General features: G+C 42.1%; 1 protein-coding gene across 1 annotated transcript; it reads right to left on the minus strand.

The window, feature by feature from the left end:
- Nucleotides 1-34: 34 nt before the first annotated feature.
- On the minus strand, nt 35-7,015 carry dnajc25 (DnaJ (Hsp40) homolog, subfamily C, member 25). The gene is made up of 5 exons (XM_079289303.1): nt 6,620-7,015; nt 5,250-5,402; nt 3,348-3,718; nt 3,111-3,210; nt 35-1,329 (listed from the first exon to the last, which is right to left on the minus strand). The coding sequence occupies exons 1-5, from the start codon at nt 6,968-6,970 to the stop codon at nt 1,207-1,209; spliced, it is 1,098 nt and encodes a 365-aa protein (XP_079145429.1). The 5' UTR covers nt 6,971-7,015; the 3' UTR covers nt 35-1,206.
- Nucleotides 7,016-12,242: the final 5,227 nt, after the last annotated feature.

The following is a 12,242-nucleotide window of genomic DNA, read 5'->3' on the forward strand; positions in this document are numbered from 1 at the left end:
AAGTTACGCAACCGGGAACAAAGTTCTTTGAAAATATATTTTAGAATGCATTTATTAAAAACAAAACTATTTGGTTGCGTTCATATCAACACACTGAAATTAAGAAAAAAAAACCCCAGTGAGATCTCAAACAATAAATAATATGACGTAAAAGTTATTTCTTTGCAGTAAACGGTTACGTGGTCACCGGAACTTCGGAAGAAACGGAGCAGAAACCACAACAATAAACTTCCTGTGATAAACATCTGCCGTTGCACAATTTACAGATACTTGCAGCCCATTTACGCACAGAGACATTTGATCAGAAGAAACAGAAGTACCACTCATCTTCCGTTTGCACTCCTCAAGTTCCTCCAACGGACGTGTTCTTGTGGTCAACAGGGGAAGTCAGATGAAGATATCGTCACTTCACTTCCTTCTTGTACCTTGTTAGCTAGCAAGCTGGTCATCGAATGTCTCCTTTTACATTTCTACACCAAGATTAGATGTAAACCAGACAGCTGTGGTGTTGGTGGATTTTCTTACTTTTGTTCGAGCTACAACTGTTTCCCTCGCTTAAAGTCTTTGTGCTAAGCTAGGCTAAATTGATATCCTTGTTCTCGCCTGACTCCCGGGAAGAAAGTGAGGATGTTTACCAAATGTCACTAAAGAAGACTTCCTGGCCCTGGTGTATTCATCATAGCAGCAATAAATGCAAATACAATTCACTACTTTTATATTTCAGACGGTTAGCTGACTCCCTGGAGCAGCATACAGGGTGAGCAGGAGGCGGGCCGATGCCTTGCCCAAGGACACTTGACAGTACTGTTGGCTGTCGCAGGGCTCAAACTGGTGGCCTTCTGATGTCACTTCTTCAACAGAAAATCACCAAAACGTATTCATCCGTCTGCTTTCACCAGCAGGAGAGCAAAACATTACAGTAAAAAGAGAAATCATTTTGTCAATAAACTTCATTTTGTTTTGGTTTCAGAAAGAAATGTAAAAAAAAAAAAAAAAGTTGAAAAAAATCCGAGCACACCGTTTATTCCACGTAGTCCTCTTTATGTCCGATCGCTATGAAAATATCTCTCCCCATATAAACAGGCACAGTTAATCTTTCTGTACAGGTACGTCTCCACACAGCACGGTGCGTGTGTGTGTGTATTGCGTCCGTGTGTGTTGGCACTGAGGCAGGTGTGTATGTCGCAGACGTGGCTCTGGGTCGCGTCAGTCGTCGATGAACGTCAGCCGGCCCGGCCCCTCGTTCTTCATCCAGCGGCGGTACCTCTTCATCCTCGGGTCGGTCGCCATCTTCACCTTCATCTCCTCCTCCTGCTCATTTCTGTGCAACTGACGGACACACACACACATTGGGAGCGGTTACACTCGCATAGTCGACAGTTATCTCACTCAGCTGCTCTTAGTTTGACTTTTACATCTTTTCTTTTTTTTTTTACCTCAATGCTGTTTTCATTCACTAATAACTATTTTTAAAGTTCTTAGTTTGGATAGAAATAAAGATTTTTAAAGCTGCAATTAACCATGCTAATGCTAACATGCTAAACTAAGATGGTGAACATTATAACTGCTAAACAGTAGCATGTTAGCATTGTCATTGAGAGCAATGGATCTCATCCTCTACAGCCGGAGATTAAACTTGCTTTTTTAGCCACGCCGGATGTGTCGTGAATAGAATCGTTGACATACTTGTTGATGTCCTCCGAGGGGTTTGCTGGAGTTTCCCACTGGAGAACTCAGACCATATAGAACTTCCATATTTGTGTGATGTAAACAAAAGACATGGCGTAACTCGAGGTTACTTTGTTGTTAATTCTGGAGATCGGGGGCAGACAAAGCGTCAGCCATCGTAGATGGCATGTAAGGCCCCTAAATCAAGCACGTCGTGTCACTTCGCCTTACTGCCCTGAAACCGCCATGGTTACATGGTTACATGTTTAACTCATTGTCACTGTACAACAAGGTTGCATGCTGATACTTCTGTATCTCTCTGCAGACAGCAGCAGGTGAACAGGTTGTGTCTGGGTGGGTTTGTCATTTAATATCCTTTGAGCTCTTCTCAGGTTCCTCTTCTCACCAATATCACTGATGCTCAGTAGACCAGTGATGTTCCTGGTGGTTTCTATCACCTGCTGTAGAGCCTCCTGTCCTGGAACATCACATGTTAGTTTGTAATGTCTCCAGTCAGGAAGCTTTCTATTGTTCCTTTGTAAAAAGGCTGACAAGAACTTGGCACTGGAGTTTAGCCTTCTTAAGTTTCCTAAAGAAAAACAGCTGTTTATGAGCTTTCTTCACCAGGATGGAGATGTGTTTATGTGCGTATAGCGCTGCATATAGCGGACGTGTAGAGTCAATTTTTGAGGACGTTCACAACCAACGCTCCAAACACACACAGGATAGGCGAGGTGCGGCCAAACTATGGGGTCAGATCAGTCTCAATAATCACAAATGCACACAAAGATTCACAAATGCGCACACAACAATTCACAAATATATTCGATTTACAAATGCACGCAGAACGATTCACAAATACATTCCAATGCACAAATAAATAAATTACGATTTATATAAATGTAAAAATCACAAATATATTTCTGCATTTGTATGCATTTCTGTGTGGATTTTTTATATTTGTTTGTGGATTTGTATGTATTTATTTGTGGATCACACTGCATTTATTTGCAGAACGCTACACGTATATTTGTGGGATTATTATTTTTCAACAAACTTGAAAAAGAGAATGTTGAAAAAACGCATTTGTGAATCGAGGCACGTCAGGGGAGTCTCAATAAAAAAAATATATTTGTGAATTGTTGTGTGCGCATTTGTGAATCTTTGTGTGCATTTGTGATTGTTGAGACTGATCTGACCCCATACCAAACGCCTAGTTAACAGCAAGTATATCTCCGGCTTAAGAGGACCATAGGAGGAAACGAGGTGAGGAGGTAAGTGAGGAAAAAGGGAGGACAATATAGAAGTAAGATCTTAAAAATAAGTCAAAGTAAAGCGGGAAGAATAGAAAAGAAACAAAGGAAGAGGTCCAAAATAAAAATGAAGTGAATGACGGAAAAGGAATGCAAAGGATTCCACGGAGAGAATTTAAAGTGACAAACCTCGTAGTGTTCTCTGATCCAGAGACGTTTTTCCAGGAAGGACTGCCTGGTAGTTTCATCGACACCGTCAAACTGGGACTGAGACATCTTCATGTTCCTCCTGAGAGCGAAAACACAAGAGTCGGCTGTGAGGACGCAGAGAGGACGCCGGGGTGCTGAAGGTGTCCCGGCTCATCTCATTCATCCGGGTAGCGCAATGCTTTCCTGCTTTTTAACGCTTGGAATGAGAGAACTGACCTGATGATGTAGAACTTCTCCTCCTCGCCGTACTCCTCCCTGCAGATGGTGAAGCGGTAAAACCAGGAGGCATACCAGGAGGCGTACTGGGTCAGGTAGTAGGGGGAGAGCACGATCTGGCACAGCAGGATGTCCGACAGGTTGGGCTTCTGGTAGCCCCCCTGGATGTCGATCTTGTTTTTGATGATGTCGCGGATCACCTCCTCATCCTGCTCCCGGATCTCCTCCTTGGTGCGGCGGTTCTTGCCCTTCTCCTTGGTGCGGTTGAGGAGGCCCTGCTGCTTGGCGATCTCCGTGGCCTGGATCCGGTACTTGGGCACCGTCACCAGGTAGTTGATGGCCTCGTTGTAGCTGCTGTGCCAGCTGTAGTACTGGAGGAGAGACAGGGAGGTCAGAGGGGTGTGTGCGCTAACGGGGGGTTTACCCGCTTTGACCTTACCTGCCTCGCTTCGGTTACTCTCGTCGCAGTTTTCACTAAATAAACAGTCTGGATCTCAGATAAGTAAACTAATTGACGAAGTATGTCAACTAGGAGTGTAACGGTTCACAAAACTCACGGTTGGGTACGATACAGTGGAGCCACGGTTCGGTACGTTTCGGTACAGTAGAAAACTATAAATGCCAGAGAAATGTACTTGATTTTAAAATATATTTATTCATTACAACTAACATCATGAAGTTATTCTTTGACTTTGAACAATGATGGAACTATACCTGAGTGACTCATCTTCTGGGGTGTCTTCTTAGCAACACATAAGCATCAAAAACAAAAACTGCTCATTAATGTTATGTAGTATTGTTACTTACATCTTCTCCATCATCATCTTAGTATGAACAATGATGGAACTAAACCTGAGTGAACGTGGCTCTTCATCAATAAAGTTTAAAAAAAAGAAAAAAAAAAGATTTTTATTCAAACGTATTGTTCGGTTCGTCATGCGTACCGAAACGTGAGCCTCGTACCGAACGGTTCAATACGAATACGCGCATCGTTACACCCCTAATGTCAACGTATCACGGTTAGATAAAAACATTCCCTAAATATCAAAGTGTACTGTAAGAAAAATGTTCCTTTACTTCTTAGAATAAGTAAATAAACTGAGCAAGTATTCGACAACAGCTGATACTCAATGCTACGCACACCTGGTCAGTATCAAGGTTTGATAAGTAGCCCGGGTCACATGTGCACAGATGAAAATGTGCCTTCAGCTGTATAAACTGTGTAAACAAAGAGAAGTAAATATCCTCCATCACAATCATTTTTCTTACCGTGTCAACAAGTCCCGTTAAAAGACCGACAATGTGTTCCGTCCGTCTCCCAATGAGTTCTGCCTTCGCTGCTCTTGTCTTTTTACTGAAGAAATCTTTCAAATAGCTTACAAGTGCAGTTTATTTTTCTAAAAATGCTCGAGACTAGGTTTCAGCAAATGCCACTCAAACAGGAGGAAATAGTGCATTTGTTTGGGACTATTTTCAGTGGCGGATTAATCCACATTTGGTGCTCTCGTGAGTATTTCCACCTATTTAACGAAACGGTGCATGTTGGATTGTGTGTGTGTGTGTGTTCAGGGTTAATAAAGTTACATGTCAACCAGTGCAACCCTGGGTTCACTGATGAGTTTTAGCACAACAATGGAGCTCTATATGAAAATATATCAGGCGTTGCTAAACACACGATACTTGCTCGTAGAGTATATTCATCGCTGGTTGTTGTAGGACGATAAAAGAATATCACCAGATGTATTCTTTAGAGGTCTTTTATTTCCCATCGTCTGAGAGTCAGGAGTCAGAAGTCTCGGTTTCTGACAAAATAAAAACGTCTGACTGCCTGTGGTCCAGTGAGGCGAGCTAGAAACATGGTGTGTTTGGAACCTGCTGGTACTTTTCTGGCTGCGGTCGTACCTGGAAGATGGAGATGGCACAGATGGTGACCAGGATGACGATTCTGACGTCCACCTTGGGGGTGAGCTGTCGGCGGTAGTAGGTGTAGTAGTGCTGGTAGTACTCCTCGGGGTGGTCCAGCATGTAGTCGTAGTCCCTCCGAGCGTCCTCGTCCTGCACACACAGACAGAGACACATCATTTCTGTTATTAAAAGAAGGTTTAGTTTTATGAAGACCTGCAGGAGGAGCTCAGCCAAACCTGGTTCTACAATATTATTTATAGTGTTGCCAAAGAAACAAATAAAAAAATATGTTAAGTCTTAGGATTAATACCTGCAGGAGTTATTCACCTCTCTCAGGTATGTTTTAAAGTGCAAATACTGCAGAGGAATTACTTCTTGCGGGGCCAAAAGTAATCTTCTCTGCCTATGTGGACACAAACCAAGTGTTTGAACATGTACATCAGTCCTGCAATTATACCCACCAATATTTAGGTTATTCAGGAAACTTCCACCTCAGTGTGTAACCGTGCGGGACTCATCTAATGTGTGTCAGGAGTTTGTTCACTCTGACTGTGATGAAACTGTAGGCGAAGTGCTGAACATTTGAAAGATGCTTTGTTTTTTTACCGCTTCGATTATTGTAGAGGAGTGAGGGGAACTTCTACACTCGGATGGGAAATAAATGTGGGAGTACCATTTTAATAAAAAATGGGTGATGTTAAAACCTCTCTAACACAACCTGGGATATAAATCTGAGAGGTCACAAGATAAGTAAATTATCATCTCTTTGTTTGCACTGCGTGAACCGGTTGGAAAGTACTGCTGTGGAAAAAAATGACTGAATTATCACAAAAGCATAATGTCTGAATGTCAGGGAGAGAAACATACGGATTATCATTAATATTATATATTAATATAGAACGGTACAGAGATGCAAACTACGACACAGAATTTGCAGTAGGTCACATTAAGGGACATGAAAATCAGATTCATATGAATATCACCATGAACATCAACGTGTGAGGAACCACTAGTTCCATCGTGGATTATGACCAATAGGATGTAAACACATAGAATAATAATTTAAATTAATTCATGAATGCTACGACTATGGTAAACCATGACAGTATCGCTGTAAGACACTAGCACATACGTCATAAGGCAACATCAGTCCCTACGTGGACATTATATTATGGACACACTAATCCCTACAGGAGTATTGGGAAGGAGAAAGTATACAAAGTGCTATACTGTATTAACGTTAGAGGAGTTAATGAGGATGTTATTGGACACGTGGACACAAAGGTCTCGTAGATTAAACAGACACGAGTGGCCGCTGGAAGTTTCTGAATGAAACTCCAGGGTCTTTGACAGAGACCTGGACCGACCTTTAACGTCTCGTACGCAGTCGCGATGAGCAGGAACTTCGTATGGGCGGACTCACGGGTCTCTCCCTCCAAGCCGGGCTCTCCCGGCCGGAACCGGTCCGGGTGGTACCGGCGGGCCAGCTGCCGGTAAGCCCGGGCGATATCCAACTTGGCGGCCTCCCGGGTGACACCGAGCACATCGTAGCAGACCTCGGTGCCGCAGTAGAGGCCGTCCACCAGCGCGGTGACCGCTGGCAGGGAGGACACGGAGAACAGGAGTACCGCGAGCCGCCACCAAGGCTTCGTCGTCCGCGGACAGCCAGCAAACCCTCCGCCACCGCCGCGGCGGCAGCGCTCCGTGGGGGCAGCCATCTCTGTTCGCCTGCCGCTGCTGCCAACTCCACTCAGGAGCCCAGGCTGTCCTGGTCCTGTCGCACGCTGCTCACGTCATCACTCCGAGCCGGGACGAAAAGATGACGATGCATCAAAGATCGTCTGTGGCAGAGTGCGACATGAAGATATGCAGTCTTTTCTCAGCCTTGCGTCAATTCTCATGTTTTTTTCTTTTGTATTGATCTGTTGCTTTCATTCTTTCCTTCTGTATCGCTCTTCTTGGTTGAGAAGCTGGTCAGTGGTTACAATAATGGAACATTGTGGGAAATACACTTTGCTGTATTATATATATATATATATATATATATATATATATATATATATATATATATATATATATATACATGTATATATATTTATATATATATATATATATATATATATATATATATATATATATATATATATGTATATGTATATGTATATATATATATATATATATATATACATATACATATAATATTACGTGGAAATTAAAAAGCATTGCGGCCCAATTGCATTTCAGTGCTGTCAGCTGTTTCCCCTCTTTATTTAATATTGTTAAACAACCAAACAAACCAAACATACATCTCTATCTTACTGCCGTCCCAGCATGGCTTCAACAAAACCAGACGAACACTAAAACAAAACACAAGGGGGAGACATTTGCAATAAGGAAAATGCTTAGCGAGCAAATTAAGCACAGTCTGCAATGCAGGTTATACAACCTGTGACAGAAAAAAGACACATTGACAACCTCAAGCCTATTACCAACTTAAATGTTAAACATAAAATCTTCACTCATTTAACAGCCAATAGACTTTAAAACGTTAGTTGGACCCAAAAGCAGATTCAAGACGCACCATTAAAATGATTGAGGTGAATGACGATGAATGAATGATTTTATTTGACTTTCTACTCCCTGATTTCAACGTCTTCCAGGCTCTTTCCTTACGAGATGAGATATAATTGTCAAACAATCTATTAACTCGTTATTGTCAAAACAGCTTAAAACAAATTGATAAGAAATGGTTGATGAATAAATTAGATGTGTAATAAAGTCTCTGCTTGCATTCCTCTGATTTCATGTGTTTTTATGTACCCTCTTAAATCCTTGATGTTTCTGTTTACATTTAATGAGCTGTTCCCTTTGTTTACCTTTTGGTAACCCCGTGTTTACCCTTTGAATTGTGGGTAATTCCCTAATACAAAGTCTGCAAGAATGCAATCTTGAGGAAAGGATTCATAAAGGGCTTGTATCTGTGAGAGAGTCCTCAAACACTCGATGACTTGACAAGTGGAACAGAACTAAACCCTCATTTGGAGGAAGATGGTTCCAATATATATTTCAGATTTCTATAAAGCATTGATATGGTTGAACATATTGGTCATTTATTTTGCAATGACTAAAACTATTTTGTTTCAGACAAAAATTTTTGAAATATACTTTACTCATTATTGTTAACGATATATTTCATGACGACCTCAACATATGGAACTATACAAAATATTCTTAAACAGGGTAAACATCATTGTTCTCCGTTGTTGTTCCTCATTAAAAGAAATCTATGAAATAAATTAAGGGAATTAAACAGTTAATGTTTTGGGACAAGCAGTTGATATCAAGTCAATTAGCAGACGATGTCGCCCTTTTTATTAAAACTGCTGCACCATTATAGATGTGACCCAGATGTCCAGTTCTGCAGCTGATAATAATACAAAATCAAAAGAGGAGAAAAATAATAAAAGTAGCAGAATCTTTAACACTGGATTTTACCTGCTCAAGCAGCGCAGCTCCAACTGGCACAGACCAGAAGGAGGACTTCAGGCCTGTGACCGGCACAGACCCGAAGGAGGACTCAGACCCGAAGGAGGGCTTCAGGCCTGTGACCGGCACAGACCCGAAGGAGGACTCAGACCCGAAGGAGGGCTTCAGGCCTGTGACCGGCACAGACCTGAAGGAGGACTCAGACCAGAAGGAGGGCTTCAGGCCTGTGACCGGCACAGACCCGAAGGAGGACTCAGACCCGAAGGAGGGCTTCAGGCCTGTGACCGGCACAGACCCGAAGGAGGACTCAGACCCGAAGGAGGGCTTCAGGCCTGTGACCGACAGAAAGAGAAAAGTGAGACAAGAGTGATACCTGGTGGACAATAACAGAACACAACAAATAGGTCCAACCGCACTCATTCTGAAAAAGAACAAGGGTGAGAATCAGACAGAGTTCGATGCAATAGAGTTTATTCTTCAAACAAAAAACACAACTCGAGTCACTCTCTGGACAACGACTGACTTATTTTGTTCTTAAATAGTCTTATATAGTGTGGCTGACACTGGAGTTCTTTTCTCTGTTTCCCTTTGAAATCACAGGTGTGTTTTTTCCTGTCATGTGGGTTAGTTATGTTCATATGTTTTCTTAACGTGTGTATTGCGTGAGCCAGTCTGTCATGGTCAGCTTTATCTTTCTAGTGGGAGTTAAAAGCCATTTCCCCGGTGCTGCCTTGCATAACATGACTTTTTATTTCAGACCAGCTCTCCCAGCCTAATGTTATAAAAGGTCCATGAACCATTCTTAAAGATAGATTTAAAGGTGAGGCTAGAAGATTCCAGCACCTTTCAGATCCTGAGGCAGACTGTTCTGGCGACTCGGAGCATAATAGCTAAAAGCTGATTCACCAAAGAGTTTCGTCCTGCACTTTGGAACAACAACCAGACTCGAGCCAGAGGACCCCAAGGGCTGCACTGGTTCATATGCTTGTGCAAGACTATGAAGTGCTTTAAAAACAAGTCAAATAAATAAAAAATCAATCCGCAAACTGACAGGCAACCAATGGAAGGACTTGGCGTCTCTCCTTCTGGCCCTGGTCCACAGAGTTCTGAATCAGCTGCAGCTTATTTAAAGCTATTTTGTAACATTATTCCAGCCTGCTAGATACAGAAGCGTGCATTCGTCTCTCTGTGTCACTCAGAGAGAGTTCACGTCGTAGAAATATATTGAAGGTAGCTCAACAACAAGCCCTGCAGGTACTTTCACTACAAATGCATTTTATTGTGCTGCTGTCTGGCTCTTAGGATTAAAAACACACTAACAAGGCTTTGGCAAAATAAATAGAGCAAAAATCTGACTTTGAATAACCAGACACAACATGGAAGAATGGAGCATTGAGTATATTTTATTCTTTACTTTATTACCATATTGAGCCCTTTGATTAATCTTGATATGTGCTACAGAACAAAAATGAAAATGTATACATCACATACAGTTTCATCTCATCATGGCTGTATTAAATGTACCCTGTGGATTACTGGTGCTGTGTGTTTTCAAGTGGGTCCCAGTTCTGTTTGTATATTGCACCCACTGAAGGACACACACACTCATTGCACATCATTTCACACAAAGAAGACTGCTATAAACAAAGAGGTAAACCATAGGAATAATACGGGAGTAGAACTGACATTCCCATTTGAATCAATGCTGCAGCATGGTCAGAGTGGAGGCCATTTTTAATACAAATATAAAGAGAACTGGATACAGCCTCCCAGATTCAGCTATTAGTGCATTTTACAACTTTTAGGACCTAAAATAAATAAATGCTATTTCAAGGTTTGGACTGGGAAGTAGATTTACCTTAAAAACATGTTATCCGCTGTCCTGTAGACAAACCTGTCAAAGCAGTAATTCAGACTTTTTACAAATTTGCATAATTTTTTTCTTATATCGGCATGCTTTTTATCTCTTTGTTGCAATTAAATTACAGAAAAAACCTGTTTCTTTTGGTTCTTTTGTTTCTGTTCCTTACGGCTGTTGTAAACCGACTTGTGGCTTGCTAGACACATTGAATAAAACTCCGGATGATGTTCTGAACCCAACACAACTGTGTTTGGTTTTCCAACGAATCTGGGACTTTCACAACATGTACAAAGCAGCATTAGTTATTTCGACCATGGTTGTTGTGTCTACATGGAGGTAAACGCCAGCACGTCTATTTCGAGTGACACAAATAATAGAAATGATCCGGTGGCCAAAACACAAAACAAAAATCGCTTTTACAATTTTCTAGATTCACTATAGACAGGCTGTTTAATATTTACACACCAGTAGCAGTAGCAGCAGTGACCCCACCGCCACCATCCCCAGGAGGTGTAGCTCCTCTGATCATTAGTACATGTAATGCAAAATACTAAAATCTAACAAATAAAAATGATAGAACTTTGGAGAAAGAAGATAATATAATACACTTCTACATCAACGTCTGTTTACAGGTCTATGGGAGTACTGCGTATATGAAAAAAGTTGTATAAAGCTGCTCATCTTTGCTTGAGGGCATTGCCCCGGGGCTACGTTAGCTGCAACAAGCAGAACACACCTGAATTGAGTTGCATTGTGGGCACCAGGTTTTAACCAGGAGGAAGAATGCGTGGAACAAAAAAAGCCGATATCTCTGGCCCTGAATTGATTTGAATCCTTTACTGTCCATCGTGAGTCAGACAATGCTACGCTAATCGTTGTGTGTCTATCGTCATTTGCATATTTTGAGTGCACTGATCAGCACATATAGCTCGGCTAAAGTACACAGCACCCAGCAGGTTTGTTTGTGACAAACATTGGGAGAATATTCTTTGAATTAGGAATTTTCTCGATGAGCTCTAGAACTTGCTGAGAGTTCTTTGACTTGTTGTTGAATAGGTGATAACGACCGCCGCACTGTTCAACAATGCTCCTGAGGCCATCATGTGCATCTATAAAGTCCAGCTGACTTTGGTCCAGGTCATCTCCGTGGGTCAGCAGGACGATTGTGTTCTCTCTGATCTTCCAGCCAAGCTTGTCCTCCAGCTTTTGTACTATTTCACTCTCACTGCCCGTGAACCGGCCAAGCTGCAACACGAGTAACACCGCGCATCGCCCTGGCTGACAGTACTTCTTACACTCATCGACCTGAGCCTGGGAGTCTTTCACTTCGTCGTTAAAGAAGTCTGGAGTGTCTACCAGTCTCACCCTGGTCCCGAATGGCTTCTCCACTATTTTGGCCACACACTGGGTAGTTATTGGCATGGAGCTTGACTCAGATTTAAAAAGTTTTCTTGAATTTATCTTGGAGTTCCCAGCAGTCAGGATGGTGTTCGCTGATGCACTCTTCCCGGTTCCAGTTAGTCCCAGCAGAACAATGTTAAATATGTTGTCCGACGCATACCAGGCCCCGTTACCTTGAAGACACAGTTAGAGCAAAATGTCCATGTTTTTGTGAAAATCATTTCATCAAAAGATCTTAAACC

The sequence above is a fragment of the Melanostigma gelatinosum genome (assembly GCF_949748355.1).
Source record: "Melanostigma gelatinosum genome assembly, chromosome: 18".
NCBI lineage: Eukaryota > Metazoa > Chordata > Actinopteri > Perciformes > Zoarcidae > Melanostigma > Melanostigma gelatinosum.